Here is a 23,335-nt window from a genome sequence, read left to right on the forward strand (position 1 = left end):
ATATGATGAGAGTAAGATTCACACAGTTCTCACCTCCCTGCTTCTTCCCCTCTATTGCAATAGGTCCTTTGTACCTCGTAATGTAATGAAATTTACCCCATTCAGTCTCCTTCCTCTTCCCATCTCCTTTCTGTCCCCCCTTTTAAGGAGGTATTGTTTTTAAATCATTCTGAGTCACAGAAAAGTCATGAGTGTCCATCACTTCTGGCTAAGTATATTCTCTCTAATAGAGTTACAATTCTCAAGAGTTATGAGACTCTTTCTCCCAAGTGGGTATATAGCCAGGTTCATCTAATTGGATAGCAGTTTCCCTTCACCCTTTTTTTTTTACTTTTTCATGTATCTCTTGAGCCTCCTGTTTGCTGTCCAAATTTTTCTATTTAGTTCTGGTCTTTTCATCATGAAATATTGGATGTCTCCCATTTCATTAAATGCCCATTTTTTTCCCCCTGAAAGAGAAGGGTCAACTTTGCTAGGTAGTAGATACTTGGCTGCATTTTAAGCTCCCTTGCTCTTTGGAATAATCCATTCCAGGCCCTTCAATCCCTTAATGTTAATGCAGCCAGGTCCTGCATAATCCTTACTGTATGCCTCCTTGGTATTTAAATTGTTTCTGGCTGCTTGCAGGATTTTCTTTCATTTGATAGTTCTGGAATTTGGCCAAATATTCCTTGGTGTTTTCATTTTAGGATCCCTTTCTGGAGGGGACTAATGTATTCTTTCAATAACTATTTTGCCCTCTGGTTCCAGGATATGAAGGCAATTTTCCATCACTTAATCCTGTAATATTAAGTACAGGCTTCCCCCCCCCCCCCCCTTTCAATGTTCTCAGTAAGGCTAGTAATTCTCAGATTCTTCCTTCTCGATTGATTCTCAAGGTCAGTGGTTTTGCTGATGAGGTATTTTACAGTTTTTTTGTATTTTTTTGATATTTTGGTTTTTGTTTAGCACAATCTTGTTGTCTCATGAAGTCATTAGTCTTCCAATTCCATTCTTTTATTTAGAGGAGAAGATTTTTCTTCCTTTATCTTTTGCAATTCCTTTTCCAGTTGGTCATTCCATTTTTAAAGGACTTTTCTATTTGCCCAAACATAGTTTTGAATCATTTCCTCTTTGCATTTGCCCTATTGAGGATTTGAGAGAATCATTTTCTTTTTGCATTTGCCCAATTGAAGATCTAAGAGTTATTCTCATTTTGTATTTGTCCAGTTGTTTTTTCCAAGGATTTGTTTTCTTGTTGAGAGATTTTAATTTTCTCTTGCAACGTGTTAATTTTCTCTTGAGTTTCTTTTCCCAATTTTTCTAGTTGATTTTTAAAATTCTTCCTGATTCCTTCAAGGAAATCTTTCTGGGCTGGAGATCAGTTCATCTTTTCAGAATTTCTGGATCTCTCAGGCTTAGGCTCTGTCTGTGTCTTCAAAGTATTTCTCAATGGGTCCCCCTTTTTATTGGCCTTTCTTCATTTTCCTAGGATCTTGTGTTGGAGGAGGGACTGACTCTGAAATTTTCTTTTCCAAACTCTAGGGATTTTGTTCTCTTGACTTAATAACTCCGTATGGGCTGGCCAGTAGGGGGTTCTGGTCACTTTATCTGGAGTGCTTGAGGCCCTCTCCCTAGGTCTTGAGGAGTAATGGGCAGCAGCAGGGTCTGAATTATCCTTGAACAATGAAGGCTGGGTCCTGGGAGGAGATAGATAGTTCATCTGCCTTTCAACTGAGGGAGCTCTGCTGCCCCCACCTGAACTGGAGCAGGTAGGGAGGAGTCTGTTACTGTTTGTTCTGGGCAGAACAAACTGCTAAAATTATGGAACTCAGGGCCCCTGAGCCCAGAGGGTTGCTGTCCAGCTGTGCACTACAACTCTGTGCTAGAACTCGCCCTCCAACCTGGCTGGAACTCAGCAGACCTCCACTCCCCCAGCCAGAGACTCTGTGGCTGTAGTTGGTCCTTGGACCCACCACTCACCAAAGCCCCTACAGCTAAGGCCAGTCCTCTGGCTTCACCCTGCTCCCACTGGTTCTCTGCTCTCCACTATTAGTTCACCCACAGTCCTTTCAGACAGACCTTTGGGTAGATGTTGTTCTCTTTCTGGGTTTTGTAGATCGAATTTCTGTTAAGAGGTTTCTTTCATGTTTTATTTGAGGGGAAACCAGGAGACCTTTTCACAGTGCCTGTGTTCCCTCTGCCGTCTTGGTCAGAAGTCTTGACTATGGTTCTTGTAGCTTCTGGTTAGAAGTCTATTTATCCTCACCAACTCCCATTTTCCCTCAGATAGTTCAAACTGATCTGATAATCTGTGACACTGAGTATTCTTTCCTTTCTCTGTCTAATTACTTTCAGGTTATGACTTATTTTTAAAGTATTCATACTTTGTGAGATTTTAGTCAACAATATATTGGGGCAGATGGATAATATTCTAGAATATTTTTGTTAATCAAAGCATTAGAAATTTAATGAAATATTTTCAATTAACTTCTAAAATAACTGTTTAAATATTTTTGTATATCTTATACTACTGAAGATTATATTGTATATACTACCAAACCTTAATTCCACTTTCCCATTAGTACCAGTTGACTCTCAAACACAAAGCCTAATGAGTATCACACACACACAGCAGTTTCCTAATATAATGGCTAGCTGCCCAGGGTTCCATAGAATCCAACTGACAATGTCAATAATGTTTTGGTGTCAGTACCACACCTTGTAGTAAATAGTGGACAAACATGGGTCTTTACAGTATTAAAGGAAAAAATGTTGCTCTCAAGTAAAGGCCAGAACTATTGAGTGACAAAAAAAGAAAAGAACTTTAAGATATGAGCTTTTAATTGTATCTCTATATTATGGTTTTGGATAACTAAGTTTTGAAATTTTTGTAGGGTTAATAAAAATGTAGCATTTACATAGAGCTTTAAGGTTTTTAAAACTCTTAAATGCATAATTTTATTTACCCACAATAACACTGTAAGATAGATACTATTGGTATTTATTTCATATTACAGATGAGCAAATAACAGCTCAAAAATGCTGTCTTGCCAATATCAAATGTCATCTAATAAGTTCCAGAGGTAGGATTTGAACCCATATTTCCTCATCTACCTCCAGCATTATATCACATTATGAGAAGAACAAAAGTGAAAGAAACAGTGTATTAAAATTAATTTGCAGTATTCTTGAAAATTTTTTAAATTCCTGGAGTCAATTTTAATTCTTTAGACCTTCATGATTAATAGGTAGCAAATTATTATTTCATTTTTTGTGCATAATAGAACATGTATTTTTATAATTTTATCAAAATGATTGCTATTATAGCAAATTATATTCTTAATTTTAGAATTGTTCATAATAATGATGAAATTTCAGATACTGATAATTTATTTGAAATTTTACCTAATTGCTAAAAAAGAATTATTCAGAATGGCCTAGTGTTTCTTTCCTGATTGCCTTTTTTTTTCTCATTAGCCCTAATTCACGTGTTAAGTTAATATATTAAAATACTTTTCCTGCCTCACTTTTAATTGCAGTTGCCAATTTTAAAACTGTGAAAAGAAATGGGAAAACCTTATGTGGTAAAAGAAAAGTAATTTTATTATACTATTCCTAAGAAATCACTTTTCCTTTTAATAGGAGGAATACCGAGTGAAATTTTTCGACTATCAAAGAAATTTAAAGGTGTTATTCCTGTGAAATCTAGCCAAGAAGGCCTCATTATCCCAGATCTGGCAATACCATTCCTTATACAAGGGAAGACATGGCACTATGGGTATGTTTACAAACTCTAAAATTATGTATAATTAGAAGGCTTTACATAAATATATATCATTTTTAATTTAGTGACTCATGACTCTATTGTATGAAATAGGATCCTTTTTAAAGAAAATTTAAAAATCAATTCATCTGTTGATCTGTCTACCTACGAATGCATCTCCTTCTTTTTGCTCCAGACTGGAAATACAGCAGATACACATTGGATCCCAACACTCTTCAGCATTATTCTTATCCATTTATTAGACTTGAATATTTCATACCTTACTAGGTAATCTGGTGGTCTGGAAGCTCATTAAATTAGCACCAAATTTATCAAGTGGCTTCAGCCCTTACTGAAACTCAGAGTCCCTGAACTTAAGGGCTTCATCAGCTCATGTTTTTCTCAGTAGCAGGCTGAAATTGCAGATAGGCATCATCATATCAAGTCTTATTTAATTTTTGTGCTCATCCTATATTATCTCAGTTATTTTGTACTCATCCTATATTATCTTTTTATTTTCTTATTTACATAAGTTTATTATTCTGTGATAAATAGAAAGCTTTGATATATTTGAATATATTTGTTGGTTTGGAAATCTCTATTCTTTGGTTTTGTACCATTTTAAAATCTGTTCATGAAATACAAATCTCAAAAATAAAACTTTAATTCATTTATAAATGTAGTTGATTTAGATACTTGAGACCTTGTCTTGCTCATCTATAAAAAAGAGGGAGTTTGTATATATCTGCTTTAAATGTTTCTCATAAACAGCCTATTGTAAGATTCTGGTTTTTAATCCATTCTGTTGTCTTCTGTTTGATGGGAGAGCTCATCCTATTGACATTCACAGTTATAATTACTAACTCTTTATTATCTTCTGTCCTATCTTCACCTCATTGTCCTTTTCTCTCTCCTTTCATCCTGTCCCTCCTCACCAGTGTTTTGCTTCCAACTGCCACCTCCTTCAATCTGCTCTACCTTCCATCAGCTCCCCTCCCTTTTCTTTCCCCTTTCCCCTCCTAATTCCTTAAAGATTAAGACAGATTTCTAAATCCAACTGAGTGTATTTGTTATTCCCTTTTTGAGCCAAATTCAATTAGAGTAAGATTCAAGCAATCCTCACCCTTCTCCCTTTTTTTCCTCTTTAAGAATTCTGCCTCCCCCAATCCTCCTTTCCCAATATAATTTTTTTCATACCTTAATGTTTTTAATCATCACATCAAAATCAATTTAGGCTTGAATACTCCTTCTAATAGAAAACAGTTCTCAAGAGTTTATAAGTATCAAGTTCCTGTGTAGTAATGTGAACAGTTTAGTCTTGTTTAATAATATTTTTTTATTTCTCCCTATTTATCCTTTTGTGCATCTCTTGATATTATATTTGAAGACCTGATTTTTTTTTGTTCAACTCTGATATTTTCATCAGGAAAATTGGAAAGTCCCCTAGTTCATTGGCCATCTTTTCCCCTGAAAGAGTATGCTCAGTTTTGCAGGTAATTGATTTTTGGTTGTAATCCAAACTTCTTTGTCCTCTAGAGTATCATTTTTCTGGGCCCTCCAGTCCTTTAATGTTGAATCTGCCAGGTCCTGCACAATCCTCCTGGGACTCCTTGTTATTTGAATTATTTCTTTTGGGCTGCTGGAAGTATTTTCTTCTTGATCTGATAATTCTGGAATTTGACTACAGTATTCCTTGACATTTTCATTTGGATCCCTTTCAAGGGGTAATCAGCAGATTCTTTCAACAATAATTTTACCCTTTGATTTTAGGATATCAAAGTTTTTCTTGATAATTTCTTAAAAGATATTGCCCAGACTCTTTTTTTTTTTTGATCATGGCTTTTAGGTAGTCCATTAATTTTTTTTTTCCTGGAAAACTTTTATTTTGGGTGAAGAAGCAGGGCACCTGGACAGATGATTCCAATCTTGTTGGCAACATCTAAAGCATCATAGTCTGGAGCAAGTCAGATGTAGGCCTTCTTCTCTCCATCAGGCCGGATCAGTATGGTGACCTTGGCCACATCAGTGTCATACAGTTTCTTTACGGCCTGCTTAATTTGGTGCTTGTTGGCCTTGACGTCCACAATGAAGACCAGGGTGTTGTTATCCTCAATCTTTTTCATAGCCCACTCAGTGGTCAGGGGAACTTAATGATGGCATAGTGATCAAGCTTGTTTCTCTGAGGGGCACTTTTCTGAGGGTATTTTGGCTACCTTTGAAGCCTTAGTGTCTTGGGTCTCCGGAAGGTGGGCGAGGTTCTGATCTTATTCTTTATTGTGGCTGTGGACGCCCTTCAACACCGCTTTCTTGGCCTTCAAGGCCTTGGCCTTGGCTTCTGTCTTGGGGGGGGTCGACAGCTTGCTTCTTGGCCTTCGGCACCATCTTGAGGGAAAGGTGGTAGTCCATTAATTTTTAAATTATCTCTCCTGCATCTATTTTCCAGGTCAGTTGTTTTTTCCTATGAGGTATTATACATTGTCTTTTTAATTTTGTTTGACTGAATCTTAATATCTCATAAAGTCATTAGCTTCTTCTTGGCCAATTTTTTTTTTTTTTTTTTTTTTTAGTTTTTGTAAGGCAGTGGGGTTAAGTGGCTTGCCCAAGGCCACACAGCTAGGTAATTATTAAGAGTCTGAGGCCGGATTTGAACTCAGGTACTCCTGACTCCAGGGCCAGTACTCTATCCACTGCGCCAACTAGCCGTCCCCCAATTTTGATTTTTAAGAATTATTTTCATCAGTTAACTTTTGCATCTTCTTTTCCCTTTGGCCAATTTTTGAAAGAGTTATTATCTTTTTCCATCTTCCCAGTTCTATTTTTAAAGTGTTATTTTCTTTGTTTATTTGACCAATTGCATTTTTGAAGGAGTTATTTTCTTCAGTCAATTTTTATGCTTATCTTTGCAAGCCATTGACTCTGTTTTACATTACTTTCATTTCTTTTCCCAATTTTTCTACTTGATTTAAAAAATCCTCTTTGAGCTTTTTCAAGAGAACTTTTTTGTGCTTGAGACCAATTCATATCCCCCTCTGTGGCTTCACATGTAGGTCTTTCTGAGGTGGTATTTGTGTCTTCCTTATCATCATAGTAACTCTCCATAACTAGGGCCTCTTTCTGTTTTGTACTCATTTTAGCATAGTCCATGGTTTTCAAAATTGTTCTCTATTCCTGAGCCACAGTGGGGCCTTGTCCCAAGCTTCTTTGGTTAGCTGTCAGAGTCCTGCACACTGACTTTACATGTACAGGGACCTCAGGTATTAGCAGCTTCCCCACTGTGCTGGTATGACCAGTCTAGTTGGACTGGAATTCTGGGGCTCACCATTTTTCTTCTATGCTGGGTCTGGAGGCTCTCAGTTGACCTGCTGTGTTTCTGGCCTGCTGAACCAGGACCTTGGGGCCTCAGTTGCTGATTGCATCCTGACTGAGAACCTCCTACTGTTTTCTTCTGCCCCTGCCTGCTCTAGGCCCTGCTTCTCCTACACCTCGGGGCAACAGACCTTTCCTGAAGTGCTTTCAAGATATCTTAAGCTGGAAAATTGGTCTACTCTGTATTTTTCTGAGTTCTGTCATTCCAGACTCCATTTAGAAGCTTGATTAATGTTTTTTCTGAGGGAAACTGGGAGGAGCTCAGGAAAGCTCCTGATTTCTTTCCACCATCTTGGCTTTACTTGCCTCCATAAACTTTTAAAATTAATTTAATTTTTCAATTAAGCTTCTCTCTGCCTCTCTCTCTCCCCCCTTCCCCCCTCCCCTGCAGATAAAAATAAAAACACTTGTGCATACATGATCAAACAAAACATTTTCCCATCTTAGCCATACCCAGAAATAATCAAATTCTGCATATTAAGTGCGTCATCTCTCATAGCAGATAGATAATATTCTTCACCACTGGTCCTCTAGCATTAGTTAGTCATTGCTATGATCAGAGGTCTTAAGTCTTTCAAACTGTTCATTTTGACTGTGTCCTTGTAATAGAAATTTTTCTTCTGGCTCTGTGGCTGCATTTTGCATCAATTCAGTAAGTTTTCACAGTTTTTTTTAAACTGTTTCCTTCATTATTTAGTATAGAACAAAAGCTACTAAAGTGCAAGTCTGACTATGTCACCTCCCCATGTTGCCCCCAGGGTCAAAATGCAAAAATCCTTTGGTTGACATTCAAAGTTCTTAACTTGCCCCCTCCTACCTTTTCCAGACTTTTTATACTTCATTCCCCTCTATGCATTCTTCAGTGTGCTAACACCTGGCCTCCTGACCATTCTATGAACAAGACTATTCCATCTTTCTCCTCCAGCCATTTTCTCATCCCTCATACCTGGAATGTTCTTTTTTTTTTAAATCTCTGTCTGCTTCTTTTTAAGTCCTAGCTAAGATCCCATCTTCTGTAGAAGCCTTTCCAAACCCCTCTTGATTCTAGTACTTTTCCATCTTCTTAATGTTTCCTTTCCTGTATATTGCTTGTCTGTGCATATTTGTTTTGTTTGTTTTCCTCCTTTGATTATGAACTCCTTCAGGGCAAGGCCAATCTTTTGTCTCCTTTTTATATCCCCAGCACTTGACATGTCCTTTGGCACTTAGTAGATGCCTTTTTTATAAGAAAGATTTTGAGTTTTACAATTTTTCCCCCATTCGTGCTCTCCTCTCCCAACCCCCCACAGAAGGCATTCTTTTAGTTTTTACATTGTTTCCATGGTATACGTTGATCTCAGTTGAATGTGATGAGAGAGAAATCATAACCTTAAGGAAGTACGAGATAGAAAATAAAGTATGCGGTAGCAAAATTACATAATAAGATAACTTTTTTTTTTCCCCTAAATGAAGGTAATAAATAGTCTTTGTTCTTTGTTCAAAGTCCACAATTCTCTCTCTGGAAGATTTTCTTTTTTTTTTTTTCCTTAGTTTTATTTTTATAAGGTGATGGGGTTAAGTCACTTACCTAAGGTCATCCAGCCAGGTAAGTATTATGTGTCTGGGTACAGATTTGAACTCAGGTCCTCCTGATTCCAGGGCCTGTGCTCTATCCACTGAGCCATGTAGTTGCCCCAGGAAATGCTTAATAAATGTTTATTGATTGCTTGCTTGATTGATTGATTGATAATAGTTTTCCTTTGTACTTGCATATCAATTTGCATTAGCACCTCTAGTTTGAGGGCTTACTAAGTCCTTTTCAGAGCTGCTCATCTTAGTGTTCATGTCCTTTACCTAAATCTCACCTATTGTTCCAAGAAGCCATGGTATGCATAACAACTACTCCTCAGTAAAACCATCTCAGCAGATGGGCTAAACTAGGTTGACTATAACTGATAGTTCTCAAAGAAAATAACTCCTTCAAAAATGTAATTGACCAAATAGACAAAGAAAATAACATTTCAAACTGTAGAAGACCTCTCCCAATGGAAGGGGTAAGAACATTTTTTTTCCAGTGGACATGAAAGTGGCCAATGGAGCTGCTGTGTAGCACTTGGAGCTTGATCATCCACTGTAGCCTGGACCATTGCCAGTTTCTTTGACTTTTGTCTTGCCACTGGACTTCTATGACTCTGGAAGAGAGAGTGAAACTGATGATTTTGCACAGCTCTGTTTCATTTAAATCCAGTTCATGTGCAAGTCAAGACCTCATGTGGTATCATCGATTCTCTTCTAAATAAAGGTTGAACAGCACAAGTTTGTTCAACCAATACCCAAGTAATAGCCATCCCGTGAGTTTCTGATTCTTTTTTTAATCTCAAAAAGAGCTACAGTAACCAGTTTTTTTTTAAATTACAGGTCCTTTTCTTCTTTATTGAATCTTGTTTTGGTGGTACTAGTGGTATCTCATAATCTAAATAGCTATTAACAATAAAGCTGATAACCTGAAAAGAATGTCAACAGAAATAGAGAAGTCTGGAGGAGCTATAGATTTAAAGAAGAAAAACAATGAATTCAGTCTTGTTCATGTCAAATTTTGGGTGCCAGAGGTACACTCTGTAGGCATTTGATGATATGAAAGTGGAGTTCAGGCTAGAATTTAAATCCAAATCCATCACAAATAACAAACTTCATGAGGGTAGAAATTATGTAATAATCTTAGCATCTCTCCCAGCACCAATCATATGCATAATGCATTGCTCATAGTGAGTACCTACTGCTAAAATTTTTAATATTTGCAAATCATAATTTTGTTTTCCACAACAGATGTAAGCAGTGTTCTAAATTGAAGACAATGCAGAATCTGAATTCTCTTGTTAAAGAAGCATCGTGGACACCTGTTTGCATTGCCCAAGGTTAAATCAGATTTTCTTAGCCTGTAATTGTAACTTTCAACGTTCAGGAATTCTGATAACACTTCATTAATTGGGATTTCATTTTTTGTGATCTTTGGAAAAGTGAGGTTAGGTTCTCTTTGCTTAATGAACTCTTTCTTCATAGTTTTAATCAGTATGATGATCAAGGTTGTAGTGGAAATACATAAAGCACTTGAAAACAAAATTTTCATACATTTTCAGTCAGTTTATTATTTGGATACCTAAGTGTGAGACTTTGAATTTCTTTTAGACTATCACTCCAGGTGTTAAGAGCTCTATGAATACTGATTTTTTAGTCTTTACCATATTAACTATCCCTGCCACTTCATGTCTTCTGCACCTTTGGTACAGACTTTTCACTAATTCACATTGGTCATCCTAGGACCTAGGAATTCTTTGCTCATTGTCACTGCAAAGGGCAAATAAATAAATATTTGTGGTTAAGATGATAGTTTTCCTATTCACTTTTCAGTTAATTTAAATTTGATTTTTAAGGCTTTTCTACAAACCCCCAAAATGCAAAGTTTATTAATTCTATGAAAATTCATTATGAGGAAGAAATGTATTCTACTAAATGAGTCTTCTATTTCTAAGAACTACATAAAAATCTTAGTATGGTACTCTTGGAAGTTCAAACTCTGCCATTTTTTTAATAACCTTGCCAAATGTCAAGATTTTTTTTTTTGCCAATTTGCCATTCTTAAATTTTTGAACAAGTGGTACCCGTTTGCTTGTATAGTTACAAAAAATTTAAAGCCTTTATAGAATCATAATAGAGTGGTTTCTTTTACCTTTGTACTTCTCGTGGTATACATCAGGGGGTCAAGATAATTTTATAGATTCCATAAATAAAAATACTTTAGCATTTTTTAAATTAACAATTCTTGTCATATCATGTCATATCTAATATATATAGCAATAGTAATACTTAAGTACCTTGAGATTCCATATTTTCATTAGTGTGGGTACTTCCTTTACCAGTTCTACTTTTAAGTTTTCCCTACATTAGTAAACCATTTTCATGAGCTTCTAGGACCAAAAAAATTTAATCCTGATGACCCACTCTACAAAGATGGATCTCTGACCATGTCTTTAGTGGTCTAGATCAGGTATGTCCAATCTTACTTTAAAAAGTTTTTATTGAAACAATAGACATTATTTTGATTTGCAGTTTTAATGAGAATTCTACTGTAACTTGGCTTCCTTTATTAAAGGATTTAGTAAACCATAGGTGGCTGCATAAAATGGGCAGCATGTGGCCTAATGGCCACATTTTTTACAGCCCTGATCTAGATAGCAAGTACTGTTACTGCCTTTCTAATTTAGTCACACTTTTACAGAGCTTGTATTCTTTTGCCTATTGCCTTAGGTAACTTAGGATCTTAAATCAAAATTACCCTAAGTTACCCTTAAGGCGGGAAAAATACATTTGGAGAAGGAATTTAATGGAAAGTCATGTCACTGTATATACTGAAAACCAGTCATGTTGCTTACAGAGTGTTCAACATCACTGTTCAGTTTTATGGGGATTATTCAAAATATTGCCATTTGAAAAGCAAATGCTGACTTTAAAATAGCATTAAGAAAAGTAGTGATAGGTATACTCTTTTTTACATCAACAAAAATTAGCCCTATTTCTATAATGTCTTTTATTTTGGTGTTATTAAACTATAAAGTTAACCATTGTCTCACCCTGTTGTAGTAAATAATGAATTCATAAAGCTTAACCATTTTTTTCCTCACTAGCATTGGGCATTGTACCACTCCAGTATGTATTTGTTATGATCTTTACTCTTGATGATGGAACAGGAACCCTGAAAGTATACCTAATGGACTGTGTAAGTAACAGGTCTTGGAAAATCAATTTTACTTAGATTGGCTATGTTTTCTCCATTTCCCCTCCTCCCCTTTATTTTCCTTATCATTCACTTTCTTACTCCCTTCCCTCTGATTGTGTTTTCCTTGGGGGCTGAATCTCAAAGCACCTCATATTCCAACCACATTGACCCCAACTGGGTACTATACTCTTTGCTTCAGGCTTGGAGAAGTACTATACAGCCATCTTCATTACTGGGTCATTGAGAGTTTCTGAATTGTGTTATTTTTTTTAATTGTTTGGATTCTAGAAGAACTGGATCATAGACACTGTTGAAGTTGCTTTATCTTTGCCATATAATTTGTATTTTGGAGAGGTTTGAGAGATTGTAGGAATTGATGAAAATGTTTAATCTGCTTTATTATTGTTCATGTGATCTGGAAAAACCAATTTTCCTATTCTTATATAAAATTAGGAATCTTGAAAGCATTTATGAAAATATGTGAATGGCAACTATTAGTAAAAATTTACAGAAAGAGAAAAAGAATTGAAAGAAAAAGATAATGGGAGATGATCATCACTTCTCTTAGCACTGAGATATAAGGGTTCCTATAAAGGAATTGTTCAGTTCAACTATAATTCAAGTACCTAAGTACAGATTGGTCATAGTCTTTGTGTTCTCTATAGCTTACATTTTACTTATATTATTGGAGTATAGGAAGAATCTTTTTTTTTTTTCTTGATGAGACTGCATGGAGACTTGTTGAGTGCAAAATTCATCTTTTTCAAATACTGACTGTTACCCTGGGCAAGTCACTTAAACTATTGATAACCCAGATAGTTTTTAAATTCTATAAATCCTAAAACAGGAGCTCCCCTGCATTGGTAGGTGGAGATTTATCACTGTGTCCTCCCTACATGTTGAAATTTTAATTCAGTTGAAAAAAATTAAGAGTAAGAAAGCTGTTTTATTAGATACTAGAGTTTAGGAGTACTAGAATATAACTCTGGAGAAGAATAAAGGAAGAACTCTCTTTTTCTCATACTACGAAAATTGCAACTACAACAACAATAATATTATAGTTTATAATAATTGCTGAATCTTTCTAATACAAAGGTTCTTTTATAAATAAAGACTTGAAAATTATTAAAGCTTTTCATTGAGATACATGTTTCTGATTCTCAGAAGGAATTTGTAAAGGAATTTGTGAAGAAATTCCGATGTCCTATGATTGTTAAGTTTAATAGTTATGTCTTAAAATGAGTTAGAGTTTAAAGTTGTCCTCTCATTCTAAATGTATAGATTTTTTTTTAAATAATGATATACTCGAAAGTGGTTCTTGAAAATTAAAAGTGTCAAAATGTCTGCATTAACATCAGAAGGTAAATGTAGAACAAGTGTTTTCCTTTTGTTCTGGTTTAAACCTTTCTTACTTTTTTTCAGGAAAATTTTTTTCAAATTCCTGCATCAGAGATTCTAAACAGTGATAATCTTCAGAAAAATATGGAAATGATCATGTACATGCTTTGTCCTCCAGGAAAAAAAATTGGTAGGCAATCATATTTTCAGAATTTCACCTTATCTTTTCTAAATGGTTATATCTTATTTATAACCTGTGACTGGAGATAAATATATGAAATCCTAACTCAATAATTTTTCCTTGCTTTTATAAAGTTGCATTTTTAGTTTATAAAATTATACATGTATAATCCAAATCAATTTACTCTCTATCAAGGGGAATGGGAAGGAAAGGGAGGAAGAAAAACGTGGAATTCAAAATCTTACCAAAAAAATGTTGAAAATTCTATTTGCATGTAGTTGGAAAAATAAATGGATAAATTTATATTTTTAGAAAAAGATGTCTTATTGTATAATCATTTAATAATTTGAGGGTTTTTAATCCCTCTTCCAAATATAGTTAGTTTAGACTCTAAATTCAGTTTAAGTCAACAGTGTCCCCAAAACTAATATATCATGGTTCAACTAACCAAGTACCTCTTGTGTGCAAAGAACCATTCTAACTATAGAGATGCAGAGACAGAATATGAGCCCATCCTTGTCTTCAGTGACTTTGCCCTCAAGGTGTGGAAAAGATTTTCTCCAAGTGGAGAAAACTGAAGGATCTGATGCTTGCATAAGAGTCAAGTTCAGTGTCACTTTCCTTTCCTGAGGACCCTCTGATCAGGGAGAGCTAAAATATAAAATACAGCTGTGTCATTTATTTTAGTAAATCACCAAGCATTAATTGCTAACTCTTGTGTTCTAAGAACTATGTTAGGACCTAGAGATATAAAGACAATGCTGTCAGAGTTTATGTTCTGTCATGGGGATAAATCTGTCACATGGGGAGAGAACACCATTCTTTTTTTAAAGTCTAATTTTTTAAAACAATGCTTAAGTTTTTCTGTTAAAGGATCATACTGTGATTTAATGCTTAGAATGGTGGCCTTAGAGCCAGAAAAACCTAAGTTCAAATCCTTCTTTAGCTGTTTACTATCAGGGTGACCCTGGTCAAATTGCTTAATCTTTTTGGGCCTCAGTTTCTTCATCTGTAAAGTGAAGCAATTGAACTTAATGTCCTATAATTTTTTTGAAATCATGGAGGAGATGGAAATCAGGGTGACACAAGGCAATTACCTGAATTGTATCTTGAAAATTTTGTCGTGAATGTGTGTGTGTGTGTGTACATATATACATATGTCAATATATTTTTGTATATGTATGTGTGTACATATATATGTATGTATACATATATATATGTATGTATATCCTGAGATAGAGAGAGACAGACAGACTGAGACTTAGTTATAGATGCCAGTTTATAAAAACTGTACCTATCATGGTTCCCAAGATTTTTTTCTAAGTTTGATGCTTAATACTTAAAGACTTTGTTGTAAATTATATGTTTATTTTATGGGATCATAGATTTAGATCTACCAAAAAATAGAGCTTGGAGACTATCAAGTCCAGTTTCCTATTTCACAGTTTAGGAAATTAGAAATTGGGAGATAAAATGCCTTGCAGCTTATGACCCTAGCTCTTTCAAACTCCAAATCCAGTATTCCATCACAGCCTCTCAAAGCAAAGGAAATCAAATGTAGTAGTGGGGGTGACAGTGTTAATGGAATAACAGTAGCCCACAACTCCCGAGCCAATTTTCAACCAGAGCTTGATAGTAATCTTGAGCTGCTGTAGGCATCTGAAAATGTCATTGTTACTTATGGGAATTGTCTGGATGGTTTTTCACCTGTACCTGACTCAGGTATACCACCATGTACTACTATACTGACTTTGCTCCTCTATAGATCCAACTGAAGGGAGAGTTTCATTTAGATTGATTTGTGGTCAAAATGATGATGGCAAGTGCAGAATCAAGATGATGGAGTAAGGCAGGACTTGCCCAAGCCCCCCCCCCCCCCCCCCCATACCACTCCAAATACCTGTAAAGAATGATTCTAAACAAATTCTAGTGTTAGAATCCTCCAAAAAATTGAAACAATTTTCCAGCCCAAGACAACTTGGAAGATCAATAGGAACAGGTTGTTGTATTAGGGTGATAGAGGAGAACAGTGCAACGTGGCTCACACTGGAGCAAACGAACCCCAGCAATCCAGGCACAGATAGCAGGGTGACTGGGTCAATGGCAACAGTGGTAGTGTTCAGACCTCTCAGGCCAGAGACATTTTGGAAGGACAGCAGGAAAACTGTGCTCTACTGGGGCAAGAGGGGTTCACTGTCCAGTGCAAACCTGACCTCAATGGAACAGGAGCAGTCAGCCACTGGGTCAGCAGAGGCAGCTGCCTCCAGAGCTTTCAGCCCACAGGTGGTAAGGAGGTCAGAAGGAGATTACAGGGGTATTTTTGCTATCACAGAGGCAGGGCTCTTTTACTTTGCCCATACTCTGATCTGGGTCACAGTCACAGGAAGATGAGCAATAGCGCAACAATGCTTGCTGGCACTGGGGATCAGCCTATCTTCCTCAGTTCCAGAAGGAGTGCTTGTGGTCACTAGACTAGAGCACAGGCCAGGAGAGTAGTTAAAACCTCTCCTTAGATCATAACAACTTGGAAGAATTATAAACTGAAAATAGCTGCTAAAAACCCAAAACCTTGGGGATAGAGTGCCCCCCCCACCCTGGAAAGTAAAGCCCTACCTTAATAAAGAGTTAAAATCAAGTCATAGGCTAGAGAAATGAAAATCTGAACACAGACAATTATGATGATGATAAGGAAGATCAAAATATGTACCCAGAAGAGGACAACCAAGTCAAAACTTCTATGTCCAAAGCCTCCTAGAAGAATATGAATTGATCTCAGATCATGTAAAAGTTAAAAAGGGATTTTTGAAAGTCAAATAAGGGAAGTGAAGGAAATTTGGGAAGAGAAATGAGAGGAGTGTGGGGAAATCATGAAAAACCAAGTCAACAACTTGGTGAGATAAAAAAAAATTACTGGAAAAAATGACATCTTAAAAACCAAGCTGAGCCAAATGGACAAAGGAGATTTAAAATCCCAGTGAGGAGAAATCCTTGAAAAGCAGAATTAACCAAGTGAAAAAGGAGATATAAAAGCTCTTTGAAGACAATAATTCTTTAAAAATATAGAATTGAGCAAAGGGAAATTGATGATTCTTTGAGAAATTAGGAGACAATAAACAAAATGAAAAAAAGTGTGAAAAACTAGAAGAAAATACAATGTATCTCATTAGAAAAAAATAAACTGACCTAGAAAATAGATCCAGGAAAGACCTTAAAAATTATTGGACAACCTGAAAGTCATGATCATAAAAAGAGCCTAGAGTGGCAGAGAATTTCAAGAAATTATCAAGGAAAACTGCCCTGATATTCCTGAGGCAGAGGATAAAAGAGAAATGAAGAGAATCCAGTGAAAACCTCTTTTAAAGAGATCCCAAAGTGAAAACTCCCGGGAATATTAAAGCCAAATTTCAGAACTCCTAGGTCAAGGCAAAAATATTCTTAAGTAGCCAGAGAGAAATAATTCAGTTATTATTCAACTACAGTCAGGATAAGACAAGATTTAGCAGCTTTTACCTTAACATAAGGTCTCATAGAACTTGAAATATGATATATAAGGCAGAAGAGCTTGAATTACAACCCAGAATAAAGTATCCAGAAAAATTGAACTTATTTTTTTTAGGGGAAAAGACAGTTGTTCAATGAAATGAGGAACTTTTAAACTTTCCTGATGAAAAGACAGAGCTGAACAGAAAATCTGATTTTCAAATATGATACTCAAGTAAAGCATTAAAAGCTGAACTGGAAAGACAAATCATAAGGAACTGGGAGATAGACAGTAGGGAAGATTGTGTGTGGGGGATATTTAGATGCAAAACTTGAGGAAGGACAAGGTGACAGAAGATAATAGAATAAAGGGGTGGGGGAAATAGGATGGAGGGAAATTCAGTTAGCAGAAGTAAATTTTGAAAAAATACTTTTAAAAGTTTCTCTGATAAAGACCTAATTTCTCAAATATAAAGACTGAGTCAAATTTATAAAAAATAAGATATTTTGATAAATAATCAAATATATAAACAGTTTTCAGATGGGTTATCAAAATTATCTATGGACATTTTTTTTAAGTGTTCTAACTCAATATTGATTGGAGAAATGCAAAGTAGAATAATTCTGAGGTACTACCTTATACCTATTGGATTGGTTAATAGGACAGAAAGAGAAAATGGCATATATTGGAGGGCTTGTAGGGAAATTGAGAGATTAATGCATTGTTGGGGGGGGGAGTTTTGAAATGATTTAACAGTTCTGTAGAGCAACTTGGAATTATGCACAAAGGGCTATAAAATCATGCCTACTCTTTTACCCTGCAATGCCACTACCAATTCTATATTCTAGAAGAAATGAAGGAAAAGGGGAGATATATATCTCAGCTCTTTTCTAGTAGCATGGAACTGGAAATTGAGGGGGATGCTCATCTATTGGGGAATGGCTGAACAAACTGTGAGATATGACTAGGATGGAATGCTGTTCTGCTTTAAGACATGATGAACAGGATACTCTCAGTAAATCAGAAAAACTTACATGAGCAGATGCAATGGGAAATGTGCTATATACAAAGTATCAGCAGTATTGTAGTATGATTAACTATGAATGACTTACCCTTTCTCAGCCTTCCAGGAACAGCCCTGTGGGACACCTGGGTCTATGACGGGGGGGGGGGGGTTCCATACCTCTTGGCCTAGGGATCACTGGGGACAGCCTGAAGGGGTGGTGAGAATGAGTGCGGAGTAACGCTGGACTCAGAACAGCCCTGTGGTGAGAACTTGCAGGGGGATTCAGGAAGCCAGCCAGCACTGCCAGAGCTCCCAGCCCATAGATGGAAAGGGGTTGGGGGAGACTGCAGAGGTCTCTCTATTCTCCCTGGGTCAAGACTCTGCTGTTTGCTCACACTCAGATCCAAGTTGTAGTTTGGGCTCCCATACCACCATAGCTGAACAGGGACCCTCCTCAAAGCTCTAGAACAAAGGGATGGCATGTGGTTGTCCACATACCAGAGCAAAGGCAAGAGAGCAGTCTTAAAAGACCTTGGAGGAATTAAGGTCCCAGTGGGGTGTCCCCCAAAAAATCCCAAAGCCTTGGAAGTGTCATAAATCAGTCATAGACTGAGGAAATGAGTAAACAACAGAAAAAGAAAATTAATTTGGTCCTATGTAGTATCAATAAATACTTAGAAGATATCAAAGTTGAATTTTCTGTATCCATACCTCCAAGAGAAATAGAAAATAGGCTCAGGCTATGGATGAGCTCAAAAAAAAAAAAGACTTTGAAAAGCAATTAAGGGAGGTAGAGAAAAAGTTGGTAGGAAAAAATGGAGTGATGTAGATAAATTATGAAAACCAAGTCAGCAACTTGGTGAAAGAAATACAAAAAAAAATACTGAAGAAAATAACATGTTAAAAAACAATTTAGGCCAAATAGGAAAAGCAACACAAAAGGCAAATGAGGAGAAGAATGCCTTAAAAAAAGTAGAACTGGCCAGCTGGAAAACAAGATAAAAAAGCTCTCTGAGAAAATAACTCCTTCAAATGTAGAATGGAACTAAAGGAAGCTGATGACTTTGCAAGAGATCAAGAAGAAATAAAACTATACCAAAAGAACCAAAAATTAGAAGAAAATGTGAAATATCTCATTGGAAGAACAACTGACCTTGAAAACAGTTCCAGGAGCAGACAATATAAAAATTATTGGGCTATCTGAATGTCACAACCAGGAAAAAGAACCTAGACTTCATTTTTCAAGAAATAATATAACAAAATTGCCCTGAGATCCTAGAAGCAAGATAAAATAGAAATTGAGGGAATTCACCTGTCACCTCCTGAAAGAGATCCCTAAAGAAAAACTCCCAGGAATATTATAGCCAAATTCCAAAACTCCCAAGTCAAAGAGAAAATACTAAAAGCTGCCAGAAACAAACAATTCAACTACTGTAGCTCTATAGTCAAGGATTACACAGGATCTGTCAGCATCTACATTAAGGGCTCGTAGGATATTCCAGAAGACAAAAGATCTTGGTTTACAACCAAGAATCAACCACCCAGCAAAACTGAACATCCTCTTTCAGAGGGAAAGATGGATTTTCTTTGAAACAGGGGATTTTCAGATTTTCCTATTGAAACAACCAGAGCTGAACAGAAAGTTTGATTGCCAGTTAAAGAACTCAGGTGAATCATAGAGGGGGTGGATGAGAAGGACTATGAGGAACTTAATGATTGAACAATTTGTATTTCTGAATGGGAAGAAGATACTAATAACTCATACAAACTCTCTCATGTATAAGAGCAGTTAGCAGGAGCATATATAGACAGGGCACACAAAGGAGCTGAATATAATGGCATAATATAGTAATAAGATGGAGTCAATGGCTGATAAAGGAAGGTACTGGAAGGGGAGGAAGAAGGGGCTAAGATATTTCACAAAAGATTCAAGTAAAAGCTTTTTCAATGGAATCGAACAGGGAGAATGCCAGGGGAAATGAGGGAGCCTTCATTCTCATCAGAAATGACCGAGAGAGGAAATAACATACACACTTAATAGGGTATAGACATCTCTTACCCTAGGGAAAAACGAGAGGAAAGGGATGGGATAAGGGTGAATGGGGTAAGGGAAGGGGGGGGGAGTAGATGATAGAAGAGAGGGTAGATTATGGGAGAGGGTAATCAGGCACAACACACTTCTGAACAGGGACAGGGTAAAAGGAGAGAGAATGGAATAGATGAGAGTAGGGAGGAATCGAGTGGAGTGAAATGCAGCTAGGAAATATAGTGGGAAAAATATTGAAGCAACTTCTCTGGTGGATTTATGATAAAGGAGACAACTCATTCCAGAGACAGAGCTGTTGGGAATCTGAACACAGACTAAAGGACAATTTTCTTTCTCTCTCACTACTCTTGAGGTTTCTGTATCTTTTGGGGGGAAGAGGAAGGATTTATGTTCACTCTCAAAACAAGATTATTGTAATAAATATAAAATAAGTAAGCCAAAAAATAAAAAAAAGAATACTATCCATCCCCAAAGATAGAATTTATAGAGTCTGGATACAGACTGAAGCATACTTTTTTTAAAATTTTCTTTTTCTTGATCTCTTTTTTGGTAGGGGGAGGAGGTTGATGGGAGGAAACTATGTTTACTTTCTAACATGCCTATTATGGAAATGTTTTTCATGACTGCACATTTTTAACCTATATCAAATAACTTACTTTTTCCATGAAGGAGGTGGGGTGGAAAGGAGGGAGAAAATACAGAAAGTTTTAAAAATGGCTGTAAAACTTGTTTTTACATGTAATCAGGGAAAAGTAAACTAATTTTTTTTTTAAAATGAAGATGACTATAATGGAGGAACAAGTGACCTGTCATGAACTAGAGGTTGGGATACAAGTATAAAAGTGAACGTCTCTAATCCTGAGGAACTTATATTCTAAACGTAATGTTAAAAGTGATAGATTTTAAAAGTTAATTTCTGGCAGTTAACTCTGAATAATTCCTACCCACTCCCCTTTTCAAAGATTTTGGTCTTCTAATAGAAATATCTTTCTTCTATAAAAAAAGAAAAATGAGTTTATCACTTGATGACTTCAAAACTATTACACACACATATACATATATATGTGTGTATATATATGTATGTATAAATATGAAATTTGACCAATTGATTTTATATATTAGTTTTTCAAAATTTTATATATTAGTTTACAAAATCATCACATATATATACATACATATATATGTATATGAAATTTGGTCAATTGATTTCATATATTAGTTTTTCAACTATTAGGATATCTGGCTATGTATTTTGATTTGTGTGTGTGTGTGTGTGTGTGTGTGTGTGTGTGTGTGTGTGTGTGTGTCTTTAGCTTAATGCCAAACTTTTTTTTTCTAGGAGAATATCCTTGGTTGGAATGCTTTATCAAGTCTTATAATGTCAGAAATGAAGCGGAGCAAGAAATTTGCTATCGCATTTTTGATACTGTAGTTGCAGAAGATTTAATCTAAAAATTAAATATATGTAATATAAGTGTATAATAATGTAAAATGCCTCTGAGATATAATTAACCATGTAATAATTATAATTAAATTCTAAAATATTTTGTGACTTTTGAGTTTTTATTGACATTTTATTTTACATTGTCATATTTCCAAACATATCCCTTTCTCATCCCCTTTCCAGCCAATCTTATATTCTCTAAGATGCTTAAATGCATCTTCTTGATCTAGATTCAGAAGTAGTTTAGAAATGCCTTTCACATTCATCAAGACCTTGTAAAAAAGAATAGAAAATTTAGAAGAAAAATAATAATGAACAACTACTCTAGATCAACCAAATAGGGATAGTATCTACAGGATTCCACATCTATAATCTTTTACCTTTTCACAGAAGAGAGGGAGGCATATTTTCTACTTTGCACAGTCAAACTTGATTATTAGAATTACACAGCGGTTAATTGATCAGTTTGGCTTTGTTTTTTTGTTTTTTCCTTGCTGCCTTGTGTATTATTGTTTTCCTCATTATACTTTGCCTTATTTCACACAAATCTTCCCATGCTTCTCTGTATCCTTCATATTAATAATTTCAGTATAGTAATATTCATTTACCTTCACACACCTTGGATTGTTCAGCCATTTCCCAATAATAGAATCATAAGAAAATGAATGAAGATATTAAAGATCATTGAGTCAAACCCCTTCATTTTATAGACTTCAGACATTCTTAGAATTACATAGCTTGTAAGTTTCTGAGACAGAATTCAAACCCATTTTTTTTTAATTCCCAAGTCCAGAATTCTAGCTGTGCTTCCCCACTGTTACATAAAGTATGGCACAGTGGATAAAGCACTGGCCTTGGAGTCAGGAGTAACTGGGTTCAAATCTGGTCTCAGACACTTAGTAATTACCTAGCTGTGTGGCCTTGGGCAAGCCACTTAACCCCGTTTGCCTTGCAAAAAACCTTAAAAATATGAGACCATTATTTCTTTCTTTGATCTATCATTAAAGTCCTGGTCAGAAATATAAGAAAAATATAGTATTTTTTGCAGGTTATCCCATATTTTTATTTTAACTACTGTTTTTACATTTGTTTTCTATTAATTATAATAACAATTTGACTATCATACCTTGCCTGAGTCTGTTTTAAAAAAAAATTTCTTAAAATTCAAACCAACCTACCAAAATTAAGAATATTTTGAAGCTTCCTAAGACAAATTTTAAAAGATGCTGAATAGGAAAATGTAAGGAATACATAAGGAATTTTATCTTTGTCGATACTTTCAGATAAATGATTTGAGTCGTGGGGTAAAAAACAATTACTTTGAATATTGCATTTATCTGATATTGATTTTCTCTCTTTTTCTCATAAAGCTCCACCAAGTTATATTTCATTTCTTGCTTTAACTTTTGTTTCAGTGTTGTCAATGATTTTAGCACAGCTATAAGAATAGAAAATTTGATTAGCTCAAGTTCCTTTGAATGGTAGGATGTAAGCACAATACAGAATGACTAGTGAATAGCTAAATAAAAGAATTTCTGCTTAAAAAGCATGCTACTTCAAATGATCTATCTCCCAACATAATTCTCAGTTGCATTTTAGGAAAGAATTCTGTATGTTTCTCTGCATTGATGTTGCTGGTTTTAATGCAAATTCCCTCTACACCCAGAATCATCTTTCTTGAATTTCTTTGTTAGCTTAATGATATTTTAAGAGGATAAGTTGTAAATATAATGTCTTTGAAAATTAAAAAATAAAAAATCTAATTCATACCTACTCTTTTTCTATAGTCTTATTTAATGATAAATTAATTCAGTATTATAGTTTTCAGGGAAATCAACAATTAGGTAAATATCCTTACCAAGATAAAGAATCTGCATAAAATTTTACCTTCTACTTCACTGAATTTTCTAAATTAAAATCAGAAATGTTCATCATATATCCATATGTGCATATTTATGCATCCATGTTTGTTTC

The 23,335-nt window shown here is 35.5% G+C and overlaps 1 protein-coding gene across 6 annotated transcripts in view; it reads left to right on the top strand.

Moving 5' to 3' along the window:
• Positions 1-23,132, top strand: part of POT1 (protection of telomeres 1) — a 121,707-nt gene extending 98,575 nt beyond the window's left edge. For all 6 annotated transcript variants that reach the window (XM_074193783.1, XM_074193784.1, XM_074193786.1 and 3 more), the window contains 5 exons: positions 3,625-3,760; positions 9,917-10,005; positions 11,773-11,864; positions 13,287-13,392; positions 21,257-23,132. In XM_074193783.1, coding sequence (XP_074049884.1) covers positions 3,625-3,760; positions 9,917-10,005; positions 11,773-11,864; positions 13,287-13,392; positions 21,257-21,369 — 536 coding nt within the window. In that variant the 3' untranslated portion in view covers positions 21,370-23,132. The remainder of the gene's footprint in view (positions 1-3,624; positions 3,761-9,916; positions 10,006-11,772; positions 11,865-13,286; positions 13,393-21,256) is intronic.
• The last annotated feature ends 203 nt before the right edge of the window (positions 23,133-23,335 follow it).

This window comes from Macrotis lagotis, chromosome 7, assembly GCF_037893015.1.
Source record: "Macrotis lagotis isolate mMagLag1 chromosome 7, bilby.v1.9.chrom.fasta, whole genome shotgun sequence".
In the NCBI taxonomy this organism is placed as follows: domain Eukaryota; kingdom Metazoa; phylum Chordata; class Mammalia; order Peramelemorphia; family Peramelidae; genus Macrotis; species Macrotis lagotis.